General features: G+C 44.3%; 1 protein-coding gene across 3 annotated transcripts in view; it reads right to left on the reverse strand.

Annotated features, from left to right (window-relative positions):
* cyth1a (cytohesin 1a) overlaps positions 1-26,054 on the reverse strand; it is a 40,933-nt gene that overhangs the window by 1,936 nt on the left and 12,943 nt on the right. For 2 of the 3 annotated variants that reach the window (XM_081710785.1, XM_027000323.3), the window contains exons 2-12: positions 11,992-12,074; positions 10,247-10,311; positions 9,548-9,614; positions 9,048-9,166; positions 8,042-8,122; positions 7,803-7,915; positions 6,684-6,832; positions 6,223-6,334; positions 708-784; positions 333-401; positions 87-241 (exon numbers count right to left, since the gene is read on the reverse strand). In XM_081710785.1, the coding sequence (XP_081566911.1) occupies positions 87-241; positions 333-401; positions 708-784; positions 6,223-6,334; positions 6,684-6,832; positions 7,803-7,915; positions 8,042-8,122; positions 9,048-9,166; positions 9,548-9,614; positions 10,247-10,311; positions 11,992-12,074 (1,090 nt within the window). Of the gene's footprint in view, positions 1-86; positions 242-332; positions 402-707; positions 785-6,222; positions 6,335-6,683; positions 6,833-7,802; positions 7,916-8,041; positions 8,123-9,047; positions 9,167-9,547; positions 9,615-10,246; positions 10,312-11,991; positions 12,075-23,582; positions 23,776-26,054 lie in introns of those variants that run through there. The other variant, XM_081710784.1, reaches the window with a different exon arrangement.

Genomic DNA, 26,054 nt, shown 5'->3' on the forward strand with positions numbered 1-26,054 from the left:
CCTGAGGTGTTTAGTGCAGGTAGCAGCAGAAGGTGTGTATTTCTGATGTCCAGGGACGGGCTGTCCTGGCTGGCTCCGCCCCTTACTTGATGCTGTTTATCCACTCGTCCTTCTCCTCTGTGGTGGGGGCAGAGATGCGGTAGAACGTGTGATTGCCCTCCACCACCCGCCCATCCGCCTCCGTCTTGCACGCCTTAATCACCTGGTCCTTGTTGTCTGGTATGAAGAGCTCAAAGCAGTTCTGAAGAACACATGCATGAATGGTCACATTCAGCCACAAGGGGGAGTCAGTTCTGCTATTGGCACGAGGTCAGGAAGAAAAGGAGTCTCACCGGCTTCTTATCTTCCACTTCCCGAATACTCAAGTTTTCCAAAGGAATGATTCCTCTGGGCTCTTTATCCTACAAAGAGAGAAAAATGTTTTTTTTAAAACAGACATAATACATCAATCACTGGGGCCAAGTGACTAAAGGCGATTAAGATAATGTGTAGATCAAAGGTTCTCATTTCCCATGGTGAATGGGACATGGCCAATACAAGTCCTTCATAAACACAGCCATATGCTGTAAATACTAACCTGGACTGGCACTAGGAACACCAGGGTTATAAAAATATCATAATAAGTTCATTTTAATGATCTGGACACATCAAATGTGATTGCAGAGTTAACATTCCATCAAGGACGCCGGTGGTGGAATTGCACTTACAGTAGTGTACTCGAAGTAGTAAAGGCAGTTATCTGTGAGAATGAACCACCGTCTCTTCCAGGTTTTGACACGTCCACCTACAGGCAGAAGGTGCAGAGAGTTAGTGTTAGGCGTAGCCCAGGGCAGGGCTCAGCGCGTCCTCCAGGAACCACGCAGTCAGAAGGTGGAACGGCCGGCAAGCAAGACAGACGAATGAGCGGGCAGATGATGGGGGCGCTTCTAAATGACTCCACTTCCCATGATCCTCCCCCAAGCACAGCATTCCTCTCCAGCCCCGCACCATGCTTCCAGCAAGCTTAGCAGCATTCTGCCATTTATCCGGACTAAACTAAGAATTACTGATACGCCTAACCTAGGGCAAAGAAATCCCACTCCAGGTTCTCTAAGCATTTGCACTGACACCAACACCAGGTTACACAGTGCCTTAGCCTTACCTTAAAGGAATTGTGGGGGCTACAGCCTTGCCTTAAGGGCATTGTAGTCCTATAGTCTAGGCTTAAGAGCCCTGTAGTACTTTAGCCTTGCCTTAAAGGCATTGTAGTACTTTAGACTGACCTTTAAAGCATTGTATTGCTTCAGCCTTGTCTTAAGGACATTAGAGTACTTTAGTCACTGTTAAAGATAGACCTGCCAAAGAGCATATACTGTGCTGTGATGAAGTTCTCGGTGAAGTAGTGCTAAAAAAGCAACCTTGGAGTTTTACAGCATTCGATTTTATGCTTCAATAAAACTGTCGTTTCCTCGTCACGTACCAACAGTTGCTATCCCACTGATACTTCTAGTTTCAACAAGCCTGCATGTCTGCATTTGGGTCACTGGGCTTGAATACAGACCTAAAAGGCGATTGTTTACACCTTCAAACACACCAAGGTGTCATACTCATACTGTGATCACACGTGTTTGTTTGTTCAGAATCTTCAGTCAGGATGTATCCAAGAGAATGGATTTCTGAAGTCATTTAAAACTTCACAGTAAGCAAGCTTTGCAGAATGTCTTTGGTAGACTACCCAAAGATTTGGGAAAAAACATGTATTGGGGATTATTATAAGAGCCTAAGAGGCAGCCCAGCTGTGCGATGTTTATTGGTGATTATTCTAAAAGACTGAGAGGCAGCCCAGCTGTGTGATGTTTATTGGGGATTATTCTAAAAGCCTGAGAGGCACCCCAGCTGTATGATGTTTATTGGGGATTATTCTAAAAGACTGAGAGGCAGCCCAGCTGTGTGATGTTTATTGGGGATTATTCTAAAAGCCTGAGAGGCACCCCAGCTGTGTTATATTTTGTCACAGTATGGCCCTTGCCCCCCATTAATGAATGTCTGTTTCAACGTGCTTCATCCCCAAATCCTGTACACAGTAACTGTGCCGACCGAGAACTAATAACAGGATAACAAAGCCAGTGGCTTGTATAACTGACCTGAGACCAGCTAAAGTGCAGCAACTGTGACAAGCACTCTTCATGGGCTGTAAATACCCGTTCTGTTCCTAGAGCTGCTCATTTATACAGTGCACCCTCAAGAGTGGAATGCCCTGTGCTCTCTGCAGGGATTCAGAGGCTAACACGGGTGCTCAGTGGTCTGGAAGTGACCTCTGACCTCTGGCTTGCCTGCTTCCTCAGTTGGAAACCTGATCTGGGTTGAATGCACATTCCCTATGGTGTTGGGAGTCCCGAATGCTGAGGACTGGAAACAGACCACACATCCTATACCAGCACTGAAATGTGCCGCATTGAGCACATGCTGGCAACCCAGGGGTCTTTTGATCAACTACCCTAAGCAGACCTAAAACTGAATACATGTAAACACTTTCTTGTCTATCTTTCTTTAAATGTATATATTTATTCAATTTTTTGTTTTACACTATTGTTATAACAGGGGGAAAAAACTTCTTACAATCTTAGAGGCTGGTAGCAAATAGTCTTGACCTCATAACACTCCCTCGGAGACTACAGCACTGCATCCGCTTCCAGGCTCCTCTGTTCCTCAATTCTCTTACAGTAGAAGTGTTTAGGTGAGCAGCAGACAAACACACGCAGGCATCAAATCAACAAAGAATTGCCAGTTCCCTGAGCGAGATGATTGGTTGATTGTAGTGGTGACCAGGATTAATGATCACTTAAAAGCACGGCAATCGACGGGCAGAGCCTGAGGGCGTCTGTGAAGGGGTTGAGGTGGTGCTGGGGCCAGAAAGGAAGCCAAAGCACTGGCTAAGTGATGGACAGACACAGGCACAGGGGACATTTTATACCGGAAAATTTTCTCCACTACACAGCAGGCACATATGCAGACCGCCGAGAAGGAGCTGCTAAAATATGAACCTTACTGGTAAAATATAGCCAGTAATGATAACCTGTCCCTGTATACTAGTGATGAGTCCACTCAACCTGCCCCAACACACACACGCACGCGCTCGTTAACTCCCACTTCCACATGCTCTTAATGCAACTACACTGCAGTCCAAAACCACAGCTCATCAGACCACAGAAACACACATGAACATGTGAACACAGGCACACACAAGTGGGCATATGAACACACACACACACACACACACACACACACACACACACACAGCGACACAACTGGACATGCGCAAACACACACACACACTTGTGCGCACACACACACACACACACACACACACACACACACACACACACACACACACACACACACACACACCCCTCTGCTTTATTCAAAGCATGAAGCAGAGCAGCCCAAGCCCATTGGTCCAGGTGCAGTACTCCGCATCAGTCCAAACCAACCACCAAACACCTCAGAATGCACATCCCACCCCCCCATCCAATCACACAGCATGACGACCTCAAAAACAGTACATGTTTTTGTGATAACCTTGTAATAATCTCCCTGTCACTCCTACACGCACATTATACAGTTTTGTTTGTTTGTTTGTTTGTTTTTTTTGCTGTTGATTTATTGGTTTGTTTTGACTCATTTTTGGTGTTTGTTGGTACATATCCAGACTAATGATTAACACAGAATACTGCAGCTTCCAACATGAAAAAACAAAACAGATCCCCATCTGAACACCACAGCAAACAGTGAGAAGGAAAACTTCCACTACGGTGGTCACATGGAACCCCAAACCCAAGCACCCGGCAACCGCCCAGCAACCACAAAGAGAGAGCGTCAGACAGACAAACCACCCGCTACATGGAAGACATTACAACAGACAAACAAAGATGTATAAATATGTATATATGCATATAAATAAACTAGACCAAACAGATGGGTGGACAAGCTCAGCTGAGAACAGAAGCCCAGAGAGGCCCATAAGAAGAGAAGTGGGACGATGCACGGCAGACCACCAGAAGCACCTGACAGTGGAGAAATGGGCTAGTCTGGGGGTTTGGGGAAGAAAGAGCAAGTGTACATACCTCCTGAGGGAAAGACAACAGCCAAAATCATGGGAACAAACAAACAAACGAGGAAGAACAGAACACAAAAAGAATCAAATTAAATGGTAAGAAATCATATGGACGCTGCTGATCAAAGGAGTTGCATAATTGTTTCCCCTTTCGGAACGAATCGGACTGCTGGTGAGTTTAAGTTTTGTATTCGTGCCGAAAGGGAAAACGTTTCGGTGTACATAAAATCATTCTGACCACCGGAGGGCGCTCGTGTGTTATAACAGATGACGGCATCTTGGCTCAAAAGGCACACAAGCGAGGATAGATGGCCAAATTACGATCCATCTCTGCACTCCTCATCTCAGCGGCAGGATTCTGATTGACAGCCCAACCGATTGAGGGGATCAGTTACTCCACTCAATCAGCTTACACCATGACAGAACAAAATCATTGCCCTGTGATTTACTTTAAGCTTGAACTGCTTTCAGGGTAATCCAGGACACCGGGTTAAATCAGCCTTAGTGATCTGTGTTCTACTGTATGTCAATAAAAAGATGTTCACTTCACACACAGCAGAGCACAGCTCTGGAATCCCACATATTGTGTGTGTATGTGTGTGTGTGTGGAGAGTTAGAAAGACAGAGAGTAGATACAGTACCAGTCAAAAATGTGGATATATTTGAATGAAAATGTACCTTATTGTTTATATTTGTGTTTTCCCTGATTAAATTACATTTAAATTTTCCTGATTAAATCCGTATTTCCTTTCATTTCTAAAGTGTGAAAACTGTCACTAGAGCTGTTCTGCCACATTCTCTCATTAAACTGAGGAAGCTGAACTCAGAGCCTGTACTGATCACACGCCAGGCAAGACTTATTGCGCAACAGAAAATAAGGGCATATCACGTTCCAGGATGCAAAACCGGGCCATTTGCGGTTGTTGGCCATTGTTGATCATATATAAAGTATGGTTCATTGGTAACTAGAAATCCCAGTCGGACTGAGACTGGTCGGACAGCTATGACTGCTGGTGTTAGTTAGGTGGGTGGATTTGCTACTGGCTAGCGGACCAGATCATGTAAGTCGGTAATTAATCTCACCACCGTCACACTTCCCAGCAGTAGCTGGTTGAGGCTCAAACAGTGGCTCTATACACCAATTTGCCAGTGGAGGGGGCGGGCACATGTAGTGTTAGGTGCGTTGCCGATTTGCATATTCATAATTTTATTATTATTATTATTCATGTTATGGTCCACTACACCGATTTGCATATTCATAAATTTTTTATTATTATTATTTTTAAATGTTATGGTCCACAACATGTAGTTATTTTCTAAACCTAAGGCCCTCAGCCAGCTAGAACCTTCACGAGGCTGACTAAGGGAATGCCAAGAGTGGGATAAACTATCAAGAAAGGCAACCAGTGTTTATAAAGAATCTAAAATCTAAGATTTTACATTTCAACACCTTTTTAGTTAATTTTTGTATGCATTATTTTAATGTTTTGATTAATTCAAATTTCTAAAAATAAAAACAGTAAAAATAAAGGTGCTTTGTCCACACTTTTGACTGGTACTATATGTGCTGTGTCTCTGTGAATACAATATACATTCATGTAGATCGGTAAACAAGCTTCCATTTGAATGTCTATGCAGTACATCATCTCTCACACATGACCGTATAACAGACCCACATATAGTTAATTCAGTCAATTCAGTCAAATCCTAAAATCAGTGACACATCACAACATATCATTAACCCATGAATAACCACTGATGTCTCTGGCTCACTTCCAAATCTCTTCAGGTAGAAATAAATGGTGATAATACAGATATGTAAATTATTCACAACCCCATGTAAACGGCTGCCATACCCTTAGATAGAAATGGTAGAATCCATACTACATGACGCCGGACGTCACCGAGACAACTCACCTTCCCTCCAGAAAGGATATTTTGAAGGGATACTCCATCTAAAGATGCTAATGTGTCTTCCAATGAGCAACAATTGAGTAGGGTGCAGTTACTGTGGCTTCCAGACATGTGTAGTGAGATTAGCGCTCTTGGCTGGAGTGTTCTGGTGTGAACGTGAGGAACGTGCAGGCCACTGGACCTGAGCTGGCACTAGCCGTAAGCATTGGACTCACCCAGCTTGAGAAGCCAGCCCTCTCGGTCCGGGTTAAAGAACGTGTGTGTGAGGTCATTCCCGTCATCCTCAGGGATCTTGAACGGCTCGTTCTTGATGCTCTCGTACAGATTCTGTCAGGGCATCAGATGAGGAAGATGAGGGATCCCAGAGGGGGAAAGGTAAAAACCATTAGGGATGCACCCATGGAAGAAACCTGCTCCTGATATCGAACTGATATCAGCACTGATGCCAGCACCAGCACCAACACCAACACTGACAGCAACACTGACTCCAACACTGACACCAGCACCGACGCCAGTACCGACACGAACACTGACACCAGCACAGTGATTCCAAACAGCTGCCAGTGGTGAACACATTTAGCCAAGACGAAGGCGATCTGTGGGGGGGGAACAGTGGGGAGGTGGAGGGAGGGATGGAGAGAGGGATGGAGGGAAGGGTGAAGGGAGGGGGACAAACCCGGAGCAGCTCCTCGGGGAGGTCTCCACCATCGTTGATACCCCGGTTCATGGAGATGAAGCGCTCCACTGCAGGCTTGTCCCTCACGTTGGGGTTGTGGAGGCTGGTGTTCAGCATAATGATGGCGAATGACAGGATGTAGCATGTGTCTGCATGGAGAGGGAAACGCGTCACTTCCTCAGGCTCTCGGCCAATCCCACGATAGTCAATGCAGGTATAAGACGGCAGGAGGAATGCATTAGGAATGTACTGACGTTAATGGACCTGTAATGGGCTGTAACTGGATTGCTTTATGAAAGTAAGCTGTCGCTGGAGACTATGCCCTAAACTATATACAAACCATACAGAAGGTTTTCATATGCTTCCAAGTGTTATAGCTCTTGGTATGCTTCAGAATGACCTTAAATTCAAAACATTTCAAAAACCTGTTTTTGTTGTGCTGTGCTGTTGTGGCCTGATGTGAAAAAAAGAGGTGCAGCTATTTTAAGATGAGTCTGAAAAACATCACGGAGTGGAAAACTTGAAATGGCCGGGACAATTTCTGTATTTTCCCTGACTGTCAGCTATGATGACACTTCCTGTCAGACTGTTTAGTAGAGCTGCATTTTGCCTGTACTTAGTTTGCAGTTTAAATGGATGCAAATCACTTCAAGCTGTATTGAGAGAAAAGAGTGAGAAAAATGTGATGTGAGACTGAAGAGGTCTGGGTCATATTTGCATGTATTGAGTGTGTGTCTGTCTGTGTGTGTGTGTGTGTGTGTGTGTGTGAAGCTGACACAGCAGGAATTTACTTGGCCTGTGTGTTTCAGTTGAAAGCACATAAATAATGCACATCAATCTGTCCCCTTGTAGGCCTGTCAGCCATAAACACTCAGACCTAATCAGACACAACAAACTGTAAGCATACACACATGCACACACACATGCACACCCATGCACATGCATGCACACACCCACCACATGCACACACACATAAAAGATAAACAGATGAACAGCACTGCACTAAAATCATAAACATATTGCAGGCCTTAAACATATGTTCCCATAAATAACTCAAAGGGTTCAGCTTAATTAACAACAATAGCAAATGTCTGGAGGTCTGACGCCCATCTCACCCACCGGTGGACTGGAAGACTCCAGGGTTGCACTGGCAGTAGCGCTGGGCAAAAGCCTCCATCATCCTATCGATCTTCTGCGCCTCACCCGGAAGCCTGAAGCTCCACAGAAACTGCCTACACACACATCACAACATCAGTCAGACCAGTGTGTGTGTGTGTGCATGTGCAATGCAATAGGTTAACTGGATGGGTGCTGGGCGCAGATCCCAGAGACCGGGTGAGGATGGGTTTGTGCCTCACCTAAGTGCCTGGACCAGGTTCAGGTCTGTGAACTCATGCAGCTCCACGAATGCATGCAGAACCTGGATGTTGAAATCGTCCCTGTCGACCGGGGGGAGAAAACAGAAACCCTCCATCATATTCCGGTTCTGCCGGGAAAGTCATTAGCTGGGCACCAAGAAGCCTGTTGGCCACCAGCATCCACCTTTCTATGCTTCACCAGCCAGCTCCAACCACACACCAACTGCGTTTATGAGCATCGACATCCATCTCTAGAATTCTTGCTGGGGGTTTGTCCTCCTCGTTTACTCTGTATCTCTCATATGAGTAGTTGATACGAGTGGAACTAGCCTGGTAGTTAAAAACACACAAATCCGACTAAACAATGGTCCAGGAAAGAGGGCTAGGCTGGAGTCCCAGCACTTGAATGAGTGAAAGCTTGTGAGATTCAGATCAGGGCTTTTGGTTCCAGGACAACAATAGCTCTCATTTAGGAGCAACACTGCTGTAAACCTTTTAAAAGTGCAAAGCGAATGAAACCATCCATGCCCTCAGCCCCTTTAACAAAAAACATGACATCATATTTGACCTTTGCTGTGATATTCCCCCAGGGCATTGTGGGAAGCCACAGTGTCACATGTTGTGTTAAGGTCCCGGCTCTCAGTGGACACCCCCCCCCCACCAAAAGCCCCCCATTTCTGCTCGTATCAGAGGTGCACGTCTGCTCTCAGAGTAATCAAGGCAGAGCTCTCACTCCACCTGTCATGCCTGATATATATCTGATCTGCTCTGGAAATTAAAAGAGAGAGGGATGGAGAGGAACAGAGGGAGCAACATGGAGAGAGATGGAGGGATAGAGAGAGATAAAGAGAGCGACAATCAATAATGTATGTAACCTACGATCCTCACAATTCTCAGATGTTGCTGAAATAAGACTTAAAAAACCCCAGAAACAACCAGACAATAACTAAAAATGAAAAACAAACAAACCCCCCCCCCCCCCCCCCCCCCACACACACACACACACCTCTCTCCAAGGTAGTCCCCTATGGCTGTCTTGTTCAGGCCCTCGCCCTTGTAGAGGAACTGAGCGATATCATCGCTGGTGTTCTTCAGAAGGTCATTTTCAATCAGGAACTGGATCCCCTGTGAATGGACACACAGTTTGCACAGTGCAGCCTGGTCCACAGCTACAGAGAGTCTACCATAATATAATCAATAACCAGCGCAGACTGGTCCACAGCTACACAAAATCTACCATAATATAATCAATAACCAGTACGGCCTGGTCCACAGCTACAGAATCCACCATAATCAATAATCACAATAATCAATAAGCGGCATAGCCTGGTACATAGCTAAAGAGTCTACCACAGAGTCTACCACAATCAATAATCAATATAATCAATAACCAGCATGGCCTCGTCCACAGCTACACAGTCTACCATAATCAATAATCTCTATAATCAATAACTGGCATGGCCCGGGCCACCGCTACACAGAGCCTGTACCCAGAGTGCCACCCACCTTCTTGGGGTCCATGTTGAACTTCTTGCGGCCCATGGCTACCTGCTTATTTCTCTGCATGTTTTTTCTGCCAACAAGGAAGAGATTCAACAAAAAACATCAAAGTTTTGCACAAAAGATGGTCCAAACGGGCTCCTCGAGTCAGATGTGAAGAGTGTCATGTGGAGTGTGACAGGCAGAGAGAGGCTCGGTCCGAGACAAACATGAAAGTGACTCGGGTCATAACTCCGCACACAGCTTTCTCACGCAGGCTGCTAGCGTACAGAAAGCGGCTCACAACGGCATAGAGGGTCAGATCTGCATGAAGAGACCCTGAAAAATGGACAGGGCTGCAAGGATCTGCACTCTCGACCTGCACTCGCTGTCCCTAGAGGCCACCACTGGTCATTTTACCAAAAACCAGTATGGATTATACACTGGGTTCCCATGGGCTGATGAAAGATTCCGCAGGTCCTAAATGTATGTCAGAATCCAGGTCCGCTCGAAGCAGAGCTGGAGACACTTATGGTTTGACGTTTAAACATTAAGGAGGCGCTTGGAGATGACAAATTGGGGTAAATGAACTGAGAATTAGGTGGGATGGTGTTGGGGTGGGTTTGTGATGGAGAAGTGGTGGCATTGCGTTGCGGTGTGTGAGTAAGATCGGGGTGGGGAGGGGGTGTTGCCGTGGGTGTGTGTGTGATGGGGGCAGTCCTCCACCTCTCCTCCGTTGAACCCAGGTTCTCGATCTCGCTGGTAACCTCGGCTATCTCATCCTTCAGGCGCTGTGGGGAGGAGAGGGAAGATGATTATTCTAGAGAACATGGCTGAGGGACACACACACACACGTGCAACAAAATGGGTGGCCGGTTGTCAGTGTGTTTGAGACAAAAGGGTATTGTGCAAAAGATGGAGGAGCTAACAAACTCCAATCACACATTCCATCATCCCTGGAACTATTTCATGAGGCCCTGCTACCATATAAACCCGTCATGGTGTAGCCATCATATCATATTGTACTGTATAAATGTGTCATAGTGTAGCCATCAGGATGACTTAGGTAAGCAGTGGTTGCGGGTTTATGAAAGAGAACGGTAATTCCGTCACAGACCTGGGAGTTATAATGGTTTTGAGAAATGACTCCTTAATCAATAAGCTATTATCAGAGTAGGGGAGGAGCTGGGCGGAGGGGGTTACTGAGCAAGATATTATGATGTCGTTATTATTTAGGAAGACCGAACACTCGGCTGTTCCTGCTGGTTTTGCACCAACTCCTTTCAGCTCTTCCAGCCCTAAGCCGCAGTTTCCACCCACTTCCAGATCCATCTTGGGCTTTCCAGCTTCATACTAAAGTCCTTGAATCTAATGTCAGACGGCTGGATATCTGGCCCCTCCACCAGACTCCCTCCTTCAGATGTCATTTACATTATCATGAGGACGACTGCCAAAAGCCCCAGATTAAACATAAGAGACAAGGAAATTGGATTTGTGTATGTGTGTGTGTGTGTGTGTGTGTGTGTGGGGGGGGGGGGGGGTCTTTTCAGAAATCAGATAGTTCTGTTACAGACTGAGTCACATGATGCAGCAAGACCTCCCTGTAACTGTTACATTTTATAGATGCCTGATCTAGAATTATTGTGAATTAAAACTCTACAACATAACTTTCTTATTTTTCACGCAGATTTGTTTACAGAACAATAACAGAAGGAAAAACAGCTGTTTTTTTTCTGCTTCTTTGGCTCAAGGTCACAACAATCACAGCAAATTCCTCGGATGTTTGTCCCTGCAAACAAAAGCCGTGGTGGTAAAGGAAGACCTTGAATGCAGAGGGGAGGGGGATGGGGTTTCTGGGGTGAGGGGGATGGAGAGAGGGAGGGGTTTCTAGGATGGGGGGGAAAACAATGAAGATGGAGTTTAGAGCTAGTAAGGGAAAAGTTAACCCTTCAGGCACCTCATAACCCTCGTGACTAAATGAATGCATGGTTTTGACGGATTCTATCAAGCAGCAAGGAACATAAGGTTCAGGCTAAAATATGCAAGGGATTTCATATTGGATCGAGATGGTGAAAAACCAGGATTTTGTGTGTGGGCGAGTCTGATGGAGTGTGAGCAGGTCTACAGAGGGCAGAGCTGATGGAGTGTGAGCAGTTCTATGGTGGGCGCAGCTGATGGAGTGTGAGCAGCTCTACGGTGGGCGGAACTGATGCAGTATGAGCAGCTCTACGGTGGGCGGAGCTAATAGAGTGTGAGCAGCTTTATGGTGGGTGGAGCTGAAGGAGTTTGAGCAGCTCTAGGGTGGGAGGAGCTGAGGGGATGTGGGCAGTTCAGGGTTGGGTGGAGCTGACGGAGTGTGGGGAGTTCTAGGGTGAACGGAGCTGAACGAGTGTTGGCAGCTCTGTTGTGGGAAGTGGTCGGAGCTGACAGAGTGTGAGGAGCTCTACAGTGGGTACAGTGAGGACTGGTACCTGAATGTCCTCTAGGAGCTCCTGCTTACGCCGGCGGATGTTCTCCAACTCCTGCTGCTCCTCAGGCGTCAAGTCGTCTGGCACTGGGGAAACAGGAAAGAGACACACGCCATCATTAGCAAAATGGCCCAACACATCCATCAGGCCTAAAGGAATCACCACTGACACTAAAGACAGATGACTCCTGAAATCCGACCTAGCAAATCTGACCTATCCTGAGTAAAGAAAAATGGTTGCTTCCTACATTCAGACTCCAGGCTCTTTATTTTGCTGTTTCCAAAGCATTTTATTTGCACTATAAATTACTCAATAGTTAAAAATATAAGTCTAAAACCTTGCACATGTAACTGGTGTGTAAGTGGTTGAAATGGTCCATTCTCACAGAAGGATCACTGTCTTCCATTCTTGCCATTTCAGTAGGTTTCTTGTGTAATGGATTGCGGGTCACATCACCACTACACAAGCACCAGTGCTACCATGCCTCACCATTCCTCACTTTGGTGCTGCTGTACATTACTTTGATACGTCACTGTATTAACGGTGCGGTTCCATCGCAATGGACCTTGTTAACTATATCTGTATACAATCTCTAATAAAACTGGATGTACTGCAGGCATACCTCTAATAAAACTGGATGTACCTTTGGGGAAAATCCACAGATCCAGCTATCATACCATTTTCTGTTTGTTTGTGAATGTTGCTGCTCTATTTGGGGCTCGAGGTGGCAATGGCCAGTTGTACTTGATCTAAAAAATGGGTGAGCACTATACAAACCAACAGGCAATAGCACAAACCAGAACACGCTAAATGTAGGACATGGTGGTAATGAAGTCCAAGCCCTGTCAGTAATTTATTCCTGTATAATCCTGTTTATCTTTTTATTAAGACTTACGTTTCATTAGTAAGGCAAATTAAGTCATCCTACAGGTCTGCTAGAACATCTTTGCTTCATGTTTGTACAATATTACCAGCAACATGCTGCTGCAACAGTGCACAATTCCCTGAAAATGCCAAAACCAATAGAACATGCTTTCAGTTATACAATATGCCGGATATCCCTTAGTCATCACAAACCCTTCATATGGGACACACATGATTATAAGTGCGATGACTTATGGTTTTAAGTGTGATGATTTATGCGTCTGTCCTTCCAATGACCGTCTCTTGCTAACTGTTCACAAGAAACCTTCCTGCCATTTCAGTAGGCAAATTACAGCCAGAGGTCAGATATCTGTCCAGCAATTTGGCCATCTACTCAGAGGGGATAGATGTGGCCAGATGTGAAGGTGGAGGCACATGAGTGTGGAGGAATGTATGGGTGGATAAATGTTTGGGTGGAGGAAAGTGTGAACACCACAGTGAATCATAGGCCACTCATGAATCATATCCCACAGCCTCCCGGAACAATCTGAGAATGGTATGTATCCCAACACTCCATTACTGACCCTCGCTCTCCCAGAGGGAGTGGACCCTTCACCCACGCACATGGAATTTCCTGATGGCTACACACTCTGCCCTTTTCCACGGTGCACAGTGCAGAGCTGTAAGAGATGGTCGGAGGAACGTGGGTCCTTGGTGGCCTGGGGTTGAAAACTGGCACGGAACTGCGGATTACTCAACTGCTCAGTTAATTGTGGATTAATTTTCAAATCCATTTTATTTTCACTTGGCCATGAAAGACATAGCTGACAACCATAGGCCACATGCAGTGGTGAGACCACATCTATGGTGTTAGGCTCTTGCAATACAAGTCAGTGACTCTGGGAGAACCTGGCAACCTACCAGATTAAGCATCTGTTCCCTGAGGACCAAACAGACTGGATTACACAAAGTTTCAGGAAACATCTAAATGATGTTGCATTACAGGCCAACTTCAGTTAGAAGTGCTCCCCCTCAGCTCAAAGGAAACAGTTTGGTCACAGAGGGAAGAGCTGCTCTGACTCTGGTGCATGTCTCGCCCACGGACCTTTTTTGAGACCCTGCTGGTGCTGATGGACTGCAGGCTGTAACTAATGAAGGAGTGTAGCCAGCTCCTTGCCGAAACTGATTCGCACGCCCCAGAGTTCTTCATAGCTCTCTCGGGAAGGTGCTGATATCTTTGGCCCAATCCCACATCACAGCTCCATATCACAGCCCGGTCACAACTCCACATCACAGCCCCATATCACAATCCCATGTCACAGTCCCTTGTCATATCTCCACACTACATCCCCACATCACAACCCTACATCACAACACCATATCACAACCCCACATAGCAGACCCTCATCACACCACAACACCATATCACAACCCCACATCACAGACCTTCACCACACCACAACACCATATCACAACTCCACATCACAACCCCACATCACAGCACCAAACCACATGTCCACATCACAAAAATAAGTGTAAATGTCTATCTGAGAATATAGGAGGACACCTACATGAAGCAAGACGGCTTTTGGACAAGATATCACACTAGGGCTTCTTAAAGAGTTAGAACTTCTCTGTCGTCAAGATGAAACTAACCAAACAGCAAAATCTTGGGTATAGATTATGTGAATTGACTATGTAAATTATGTAAATGAAAGTGATGGAATATTTAGAGACTGGAACTGGTTTCAATATCTTTTTTTCTCATATAGTGCTCATATGTTCTCAGGCATTCTACGTTACAGCTCATGGGCAGATGTACATCACTTCTAGTAACTGATTTAGCTTATAGTAACTTCTAGATATGTGCTTAGATGGAAATCCCCATAGAAGCAAAACACACATCAATCTTCTTTTAGCCATCTTTCTTTTTTCAGTGTGTCACCAATGTGGTAAACACCTACGGACCTCAACCTCAATGCTTTTTCTGCCTAACACAGTGAGCCTCAAGAAAAGGATCTGAAAACTCCTGCGTCACAGTCAGCCAGGCATTCCCCTGTGTCTCTGCTGAAGATCTTTAAGCATTGGCTAGTTTCAGTGTCAATCATCAAGATCTAACATTTTCACTGGCCAGTTAAGGTGTCTTTTTAAGCCTTATGGCATAGTCAAAAGTCTGACTTTAAGAGAACTGATAAAGTTGTCTTTCCAGTGAATAGCATAAAACCACACAAAAATTAATATTTGTTACACATATTTGTAGAAAAGTTAGTCAAAGCTAGTACCAGAACATTCTCCACTGGTTCTGAAACCCAAACTGAAACAGCAGGAAATTCAGCAGAACACAGAACATATTTTTTAGCATACACAAATAAACACACACACACACAATCACTACATCCATTAATTAATATCTTATCCATTGTTCCATGTCCCTGAAACTTTGGACAATAAACTAACATTTGTAGATAAGTGACAATAATGTTGGAAGTTTCTGAAGTTAAAATGAAATTCCATGTACAGTTATAAATATCTGAATACCAAAATCATACAACTTGTATCAGGTTATCAGGTTATAAGAGTTATAAGTGATTTCTATGAAAAGGACATGAATAAATGAAGAGGAAAAAAAAAACATGGAGAAATTATGAGCATCACTGTGGCACCCAAAGCTACATTCAATGTTTGGAGGGCTTTCTTCATCACATAATGACCACTCCATCAGCTTCTAGAGCCCCAGAGTTCTCTGCTCTCTCACACTGTCCAAGGTCTCACACACAACCAACAGACCATCCCATACTCCGAGAGTAGGGACACGATCCCGACATTCCCTAAACTGTTAGAAAACCTTTTGTTATTAATCACTTTCCTTCAGTCTACTACTGTTTTGTTCTACAGATGATTGATAACTACACTTACACTTTATTTTCAGTTTTATATTGACCTATTTTTAACTGTGTCCTATAAAGTTATTTGGTGTATGGGTTGCACTGATAATCAAACCCGCTAGAGAGAGAGAGTGCTCAGCGTTGGTCAGTGGTTGTGTAGGCTGGCCTGACTGGTGAACACACACACGGTAGGCGGATCAGAGCCAGAGAGGGTGGCAGCCTGAACAGCACTGATCACTATATTCATTACAGTCAGTGAAGGAAGGCGAGACCTGGCCTTTTGACCCCACCTCCTGGCCCTTTGACACCCGCCCCCCCCCCACACACACACACACATCGACAGCACCTACATGCTACACACTGCAGTCTCTTACAGAGAAACCTCAGTCAAAAATGGGAATAACTGAATAAGAGTCCTTTCATAACAGTCGGCTATGAACCTCCCACTTGGTCACACAACATATCTTATGCAACTATTTTAAAGGCATACTAAACTACTTTAAAGGCATGCTAAACTGTTTAAACATATACTAAACTACTTTAAGGGTATACTAAACTATTTTAATAGTATACTAAACTACTTTAAAACGCATGCTAAACTGTTTAAAGGTATACTAATCTACTTTAAAGGTATACTAAACTATTTTAAAGGCATACTATACTACTTTAAAAGGTATACTGATGCTATACTAAACTATTTTAAAGGCATACTAAACTACTTTAAAGGCATGCTAATCTACTTTAAAGGTAAATTAAAGTACTTTAAACGTATACTAAACTACTTTAAAGGCATGCTAAACTATTTAAAGGTATACTATACTACTTTAAAAGGTATACTGATGCTATACTAAACTATTTTAAAGGCATACTAAACTACTTTAAAGGCATGCTAATCTACTTTAAAGGTAAACTAAAGTACTTTAAACGTATACTAAACTACTTTAAAGGCATGCTAAACTATTTAAAGGTATACTAACTACTTTAAAGGTATACTAAACTATTTTAATGGTATATTAACTACTTTAATGGTACACTAAACTACTTGAAAGGATTTACCCGACTATTGGTCATTAGATGGCATCAGGCTTTTGCAAGTTGTCTGACAGTCATAGTGCAGTGTGTTCCACACCACTGATTTTAGTTGGTCACCATAAGCGCTGGTTTGGCCGATGTTGAATCAGCGTCAGCAGTCAGACATGAGGGAGAATTCTGTTATTTGCTATTCAGTCTAAATTTGACTCGAAACAAGATAATATAACTGCATGTTTTTTTGTGGCATTGTGGCGTGATCTACCGAGGCAGTGTGCTAGGCTAACATTATATTTTGCTATATGAATAGTAGTTTTGCTAACTTTCTAGAGAGATTTAGTACAAATAGATTTGGAAAAAACAAAACAGAAAGTTTTAGTGCTGAAACATCCTGGCCATTAGGTGTCGGCATAATTGCTGTTTCATAATGTGAACAAGAATCATTTAATAAATTACTTCTCGCGCCTGTAACTGGTATCCATTAACGCTGTTGTCTGCCATTGTTGACTACCCTGCCCCTTATTTGCTGCCTTTAAAATGAAGTGGCATGCAGCCACTGTGTAAATAACAAACATGTGGCTCGCAATGGCTGCGGTTCACAGATCTCAGCTACAGCTTGGATCGTTTTACAGAGCAGCCATAAACTCACAGCCAGTCTGCCTAGTGGTTCTTGCATTATTACCTGAGCATGAGCCTATGTAGTCAAAATAAACACACACACAAAGTCACAAAAACCCCTCCCCATCACACATATATGCACAAACATATGCACACAGGCCCAAACACATGCACATAAATACACAAACACACACATATGAGCAAACAAACACATATATAACAGCACATACACCCACGCGCGCACACGGGTCCAAATACACCTGGATGCACACACACACATACACACACACACCTCATATTAGAATGAAAAAACATGTTCTGGACCAAAGCCCTATTACCTGCCACAATAATAAAATTTCAAATGTAAAAAAAGTTGCAAAATCAGCATCGACAGAAAGAAGCCACTGAGTCTGTCTCCACAGACAGAGCAAACTGTCCAAAAGCCAAATATCATAGAACTGACCTGCTTCTGATATCCCTGGAGAACCCGCCTGCTCACCCTGAGCTCCAGCGAGGGTGGGTTTGACACTTGAGACGCACCAGAGAGAGGGCAAGGGCGCATGTCAGAGGAAGAGTGCAGACGCAGGCGGACAGTGAGGAAGAGGAGGGTGATACAGCCCGGCACCACAAAGCTGTCGCTTAGAGGCTCACAGCAAGCAAACTGCTTCAGCCCATCTGGAGACAGCATTTCCTCTGTTCTTCTCCTTCACTGTCTCTCCCCTCCCTCTCTCTCTCTGTCCCCCCTCTTTTACCTTCCCTCTCTCTCCCTCTTTTTTCCACTCTCTTGCCCTCTCTCTGCCCCTTCTCTCACCTTTCTGCCTGGTCCTGAGGTCTCTCTGTTCCTCTGTCATTAGCATGGGGGCTCCCCCCAGTGGCCACTGTCTGTCATTCTTCTTTCAGCCCACACTATTCTTTCAGACAAAGCATATTTTACCTTTATGAGTCTTTATTGTAAAGAGCCCTTTGTGTTCAAGGCTACTTGACAAGGAAATGAAGCAGATTCTGCCTGAATACCATTTGTTGTCCCCAGTATGTGTGTGTGTGTGTGTGTGTGTGTGTGTGTGTGTGTGTGTGTGTGTGTGTGTGTGTGTGTGTGTGTGCGTGTGTGTGTGTATGCATTTGTGTGTGTTTAAGTAGAGGAAATGCCATCAAGATTCACTCAGATCACTGAGTCATAAACACATAAGCTCTCTTTCAGCTGCGGGTCCTCTAGCCATTCTGTCCCCTGAGGTTTCTCTCCCACCATTTTCCCCAACACACACCTAAACACACACTTAATATGACACTCATCAATAACACTAATGCACAAAATCCCAAAAGTCAAGGGATCACTCCAGCCCAAATGAGCCAGCATGGGCTGACATCAGAGCGACACATGGGAGGGTGACTACAGCCAGAGGTCACCATAGGAACAGCGTCCATGGAGGATGACACACTTCTTAGTCATTTGCTGTCCCTTCCTCAATCAACCTCTTAGGCCCATAACACACTGCTATGTTGGGCTAAGAGAAGGGTGTGTGTGCCTGTGTGAGCAGAGCAAAGCTGTGAGGGTCAGGTAGAGATGATGTTGTGTAGGTATCACGGACTTTCTCACAAGCGCCATTCACTCAGATCTCTACTTTACTCACACCATCAAATGACCATCAGTGGAAAAAGGAAAAATTCTCTAGAGGTGTTACATGTAAGATTATACCATCACATCATGAGTAACATTACTGCTTTTTCTGCAGTCTCTGCTGCTGCCATCTTTAATCTATAGTCAACTACCTGTGGACACTGACCAGAGTGTCCTGTCACTTGTCCCTGTGTGCTCAGACCACCTGTGGACACTCCTAAGAGGAAGGACACTGCCCCTCACTGTTTTATGATAAACCAAAAGCTGAAAACCTCAGCAATTTTTATTTATTAACATGAACTTCATGCTGGTGTATAACTCTCATCTAATGTATTCGAACTCACTTATGGCAGTCTTACACTAATTATTCAATCAATATAAATGTAGAAATTATATAAATGTATGTATAAAATATAAATTTCACCTGTACGTTCTTATAGCAGTGAGGCCTACTACATAAAGCAGAAAAGACTAAATATTAAACACCAGTGTTCTGGGTAACAGAAAGTGTTGGGTTAGTCTGTGAAAATTACTTTTTCAGGAGTCTCCATACTGTGTATCTATCATCACATTGTCCACAGCAGAATCGTAAGAAACCCTCCAAACCGAACACACATCTGAAAGGGTCCTCATCCACATGCTAGCAGAGCGCCAACAGAAAAAAAGTCAGCGGAAGTCATAATACCACAACAGAGTACGAACATACATACACACACCCACACCCACACACAGAGAACAGAGTATGACACACAACATGCACGTCAGACACACACACAGGCTCTCCTACCCACAAACACTTTCTCACACACACAACACTAAACAGAGGACAAACATCAGACACACTCTCACACACACACACACACACACGTTCACCTAAACACACACATAGAGATACATGCATACCCTTCCCCCTACACAATCAATCCTATCTTATCCCCCAGATGGCATGTCTCTACAGCAACACTGTTTGGCAAAATCAGCGCCCATCCCCCACAATCCCTTGCCGCACTGTGGAGTTTTTTTCAGGGTGCTGAGGGGCAGTACTTCCTGGCCCAGATGAAATACAAGGCATTACTTCCTGTTGAGGCTTTCCGCTGTGTTGTGCTGGGTAACAGACCAAAGTCCACAGCAGGCATATGACGACAGCACGTCACCAAGCATCCTGATTCTTGCCAGGCCCAGAGCAACTGAAGGCCGCTCTCCTTGAAATATCAATCATTACCATCCTCTCCTAGTTCAATACTGTATTAATACATCAATCTGGCAAACAGTCCTAGTGGCATTTCAGTTCACTTAGACAAGCACAAGCTCTATAGTGCTGTGTGACATGGAAACAGGTTTTAGAAAGAGCTTCTAGGTGGGGGAAAAAAAGGAACCTAATCAGCCTGCTGAACTCTTTAATTTTGTTACAGATGACATGCTATTGGTGTGATGTAGACTCTCTGGTGCGTTATTAGTGTGATCTAGACTCTGTGGTGCATTACTAGTGTGATCTAGACTCTGGTGCATTACTAGTGTGATGTAGACTCTCTGGTGCATTACTAGTGTGATGTAGACTCTGTGGTGCATTACTAGTATGATGTAGACTCTGGCACGTTATTGGCCAAATGTAGACTCTCGAGTCCTTTTCAGAGGCTTTCTTCCACCTCGTCCCTGTCACAGACAGCTGTGCTCTCGTGCTCTTACTCTCTCTGAAGAGAGCACAAAGGCGGAGCTCTTACCCTTGAACCAACCCTCTTCCCCCCCCAAAGTCCAGACAGGCTCCACCCTTGTACTATGGGAATGTTCCCAAGCTTTTCACAGCACAGGCAACCCTCTTGTTACACAACACATGTCCCTGACACCTTAGGATGCTTTATCCTTAGTATGGTACTGTGTATTTATTTTGTGAACATAACTGTGTACTTATGTTGGCACTGGTGAGATTACAGGTGAGTGAAGGCAGCACAGTTACAGAGTATTATAACATACCCTGTTGCACTCTATAATACTTTTTTAATGCATTTTCATTCTGGTGATACATAATTCTCAAAAAAGCTCTCGACCAATCTGGTATCGCGATAAAAATACCACATCGTCATATTACCCAGCCCCAAGAAGGACGGCTTTTTAAGAAAAGAAACCACAGATCCAGGCCAACCCTTTTCCAGCTGCTTCCTGCTTTGCACTCACACAAATGATGTGCAAACTATGCTCCTGGGAACCTGAGCCTGGCCTGGTGCCTCTCAGTTCATGTCAACGTGAGTGCATATCAAGCCAAACCCAGAGGCAGTGAGCAGGGTTGGATACAATGCTCTTACTGTTGTGATCGCTAGGTTTCACTCGGTGGGGAAGCTGAGTGAGTTGGGACTTGCTGCTAGCGGCTTTGGGCCTCGATGTTAAAATTCGGCTGAGGACGAGTTTTTCGGCTGAACAGGGAGAGTGAGGTAAGGGGGGAAGTGAGGGATAGACAATATGAGCAAGGAATTAAAGAAAGTGATCAGTAGACGGAGAGACTCTCACACCATGCAAGCAGAGATCAAAGATCTCTCGATCGCCAGCCAGTCTCAAGCTCTGCAAGCAGGAAACGAGAGTGAGTGGTGGAGCAGCCAACGGGCCCGTGTCTACCAAAACAAGCGACTAACAGCATGAGGGGGACACGCGGAGAAAATGAGTGTCTCCGCCAGAGTGGGCACATCAGGCCAGAGCAGAACACAGTACTGGGCGGTACCGATCCTCACCAGGCTCGGTCACTCCAGGCTGCACACCACCTCAACGCTGAGCCACTTGGCCACGGCAGCTAACCGTCTGAATCACGCGCTTCACGCCCAGAAGGTGGCACGGCAGCTTTCGCAAGCTGATCTGAGTCATAACTGTTTCCCAGTGGACAAACTCGCACTTTTACATTCACAACTAACCGATCATTAACCAGCGAGATGCAGCAACAGAGAGCCTGGCCCCAGCGCACCAAACGAGATTACAAAGTCTGTCCAAACAAAGCACTTTGCGCACTTCAAACGCCAATATACTGTGGCGTACAGCATATTACGTATTATGTTAATATATAAGAAATTACATGCTATATTCAGCATGATTTCTTTCAGTATGGTTTAGTCTGACTGACTCTTATTTATACTAATCTGAATCACAGGCACACCAAACAGGAGTTCTATGCGCGTGAGAAAAACAAGGGACCACGCAGGCACGACAGCTCGACGCAATTTACGACCATTACCTTCCAAGACCTTGTTCACTGGAAAACAGCGATTTGTTTCATTGGTTCGATTCTGTTAAGACCATGCCCTAAGGATGGACTAAAAAACGAATGTATGTTAAAGCATTAATGTATGCCATTAAAAACAAATGTATGTTAACGCATAAAAAAAAACATACATTGTGCACTCTACACAAATTCATAATTGCACCCAGTAATTAGGTTCGAAACCATACACATGTTGTTGGAGCATGCATCTCCCTGTGTACTTCATAACACTTGGCCAACGTGCCTATAAACAATTAAGTTGTGTTGAACGAATGATAAAACGGAACTGGTGAGCCTGCTTCAGAAGCAGTTTGAAATAATTTAATATACAAATTTAAAAATCTAAAAATACAAAAACAATAATGTAAAAAGTAGAAAAGATAACAAATCCTGTATGTCTTACATTTCAACAATAAAATGTCCAGATTAGTAATGATATTAGTGATTAGTATGATATTAGTGATTACTAACAGGGAGTAGACAACTAAGCACTTATGCAACTAATGCAACTTCTTAACTAAAATGTCATCCACCAAGCAAAGGGCCTTTTCTTTGGTAACCGGAAATTAGACGACGCGACCAATGACAATTAAGTGAACCAGACATCACAAAGCAGACAATTAGACAATACTTTACTGTTTTGACCAGCCAGCCAAGTCTGACGTAATGAATAAGGCATAAGACCATAATTAAAGCAATGCCCGGGTGCAGAGGAGTTTTAAACTTCTAGATGGCTGCGTTTTAAAAATGAAAAGTGCAAGCCTCGCAGCTCATTCAACATCTGAATACCTTGGATAATTTACGTTGACGTGGAAAATGAATCATCTAAAAAACAGGCAATATAACTGTGTTCCAACAATGCACTTGATTTCAGCTGTGCCGCTGGTCATTTCAGTCCAAGAATATTCATGGTATCTGCCACTCTATTAGTGAAACGATGTTATTAGCTTTGAATTGCCTGTTTTCTCCTGGCTCGAGTGAAATAGGTCCCTGGGTATGCAGCAGACTACAGTGGAAACCAGAAGGTAATATTCCCAGAAACATAAAGGCCCTAACAATGAGTGGTCCGACATAAAGGCTGGTGCTACACAAACAACCTTTTCTCGGTTCAGCTTTGTGGTATTCCGAGGTAGGTTCTCCGGCTTGTTTTGTGTAGAGCACATAAAATATTTGCTTCAGTTGCTCTAGTTTGCTCCACGGACCCCGCAAATGTTTCAGAAACCGTTAAACCTATGTTACTTTAGAACATTTTAAAGATAGTTTTAACAATCTTTACTGGTTGATCATTTTAAGATGGGCGGCTAAGGTAGCTTTAAGGGTTAAGTTGACAGTCCACACTTACCGACACCGTCCTCTGATTTCAGCACCATAGCGTATTGTGTGGTAACCTTCCGACTGTAAATAATCACAAACGTTTAAATGGGTATACAGAGAGATACTGCTCAACTTTTGAACAACTTTTGTAGACTAAAAATCTGCTTTACATAATACACAACACCGGATGAGTATCTGTTAAGGAAGGGTTGTCGTCGGTGCATAAGGGCGTGGCCTCGTGGCCTTAGCACGGGCCTCGCGGACCAATCACGTGCGTTGCAGGAAAGTGAGTCTTGGGCCAAATGGCTCCGCTCAAATGACGCGCTTGCACCCTGCGTGATTTTAGCTCAGTCCTAAACCTCTACCGGTATTCTGTTTCACAAGAACATAACACACCCTGTTGCACATAAAACAGACAGAGAGAGGGGGCAGGGAGAATGGTTGACAAACACGGTGCGCAAAAACTTCACCGCACCCCCTGCTGAATTTTACGCTAGCTCTGACGCGTAATTAAAGAAGAAAATATACGGGCATTATTCAAATCTTTATTCAAATTTAGACCAAAATAAATACTTTTAATAAATGTGAGAACGTTATAATGCATCGCTATTTTGTCTGTCGTGGTAGTCTTTTTTTTCATTTGGCAGTTTAAATAGGTTAAAAGCGATAGGACGTTATGGATTTAAATCTGTCTCAGTAAAACTTGATCCCGTCAAATGGTTCTTTGATATAAAAGCAGTACTGTCCACAGGTTATCCGTATAGAAGCGTGTCCCTGCCAAAACAATCCTCTACTCAGATGGGACAACTGGAGAGAGGGTAGGGGCGAGAGAAGGGGAGGGGCTTGAGGAGGGGAGCGGCGGAGAGGGCGAGGCTGAGGAGGTTTCTAATTAAGTTGTTGTTACATTGTGATTATGCGGCACAGCAGCAAATTTGATTTGGTAAATCATGAAAAATCAGTCAAATGTTATTTGTTATCACTGTTATTGCATAGAGCAGGCTCATATACAAAGTACAATGTCATTAAATTCACCCTGAGGAAAAAAATATTTCAAGGCCATTTCGTGAGGAGGAAAATAATTCGATTGATTCTCTCTCTTTCACATACACACACACACACGGGTCTAAAAGGGTGCAAAATAATACATTACACCCCAGCTGAGCTCTGGAGAAATGCAGGCAAGTAGCCTCTAGGCATAAGATAAAAATGAGTTTCATAGCATGCACGCTTTTTACATGCCTCAAACACTTCGTATCTCCGTGGATCCTTGCGCCATCTAGCCTCTGGCAAACCCAGCACAAGTGAAAGTAGTGCGCACGCGTAGCAGCAGTCCTGCCCTATTAAATGGCGCTGCTATATTTAAGCCTTTACTTGATCATGAGCCGCCCACTTTGCGCGTTAGCTGCACATAACCAGTGAAAAGCAACACCTATATATGTGCTTCACAATGCAAACGTCCAAGTGCAGAAAACAATAAAAAAATACACTGTGTGTTTCAAAATGTGTTGTTAGAGGTCACCAGTAATTTAAACTCAGTTTGGCTAATAGGTTTTGTGGATTTTTTGTTGTTTTTGGTTTGTGCTTGTGTACAACACTCACTGTGACGACGTTTGCATGGTCATTTTTTCCTGACTCTGACTTAGACCTGCGCGCACACACAGGCCACACAACTGGACTTCGCTTTATGCTTACTTGCTGTCCTTTCAGCTCCAGCACTTCGGATTTTAATTACGTAAAGATGGACCGTTTTGTTGCACCATAAAGCGTTTGCCGCAGCCATGCATGACAGCTTGCTTTCTGAGTAGATAAAAACCATTCCAAACTCCGGCCTGATCACAGCAGACCTGTGGGAAATGAGGGGTCATGTCTGCTCACACTGAAACCAGAGCGTTTCCTGCCCACTGTACATGTAAGTGCTCAAACCAACGGAACGGGGCCGTCCAGAGAACTACTCAGGAAGAAGAAAAGCACGACTTTAACGAGCACATTAAGACAATTTCGTGTGGTTCACAAAAGCGAGCTTTCTGCTTCCCTAGGGGCGCTCTTACAATGAGCCCTCTGTGGAGGAGGCGAGGACTACAACAGTTCCCGCAGGATTCTTAACCCCCGCAATACACCCACTGACCCATATACTGAATGGATGTAGACCACACTGGGACAAGACTTCCTAAGATCCGTCTAAAGTCATGCTTGCGCCGTTACCCACTTCGTGCGACATATGTAAATCTGAGCCTTCGACTGTATCTGTTTACGCAAATATCACGCAAACGTAGCTGTCATTCATGGCGTGTGTTTAAACAGGTTACATTCACAGATAGCTCGTGTGATGTTATACAAAAGATTCCTCCAGTGTACCGTAGAAAAGTGCCTGCTTAGTATAGTCTGTTTGTCATTGAGTAAAATATTAAACACCAGTATTTAACCCAGTAATATTAACATTATCGCCATTGATGCATAAAGGTTGTAAGGCATAGTGGAAATAATCACGCTAACGCTCTAA

The sequence above is a fragment of the Electrophorus electricus genome, chromosome 3, assembly GCF_041902795.1.
Source record: "Electrophorus electricus isolate QZ-2024a chromosome 3, ASM4190279v1, whole genome shotgun sequence".
In the NCBI taxonomy this organism is placed as follows: Eukaryota; Metazoa; Chordata; class Actinopteri; order Gymnotiformes; family Gymnotidae; genus Electrophorus; species Electrophorus electricus.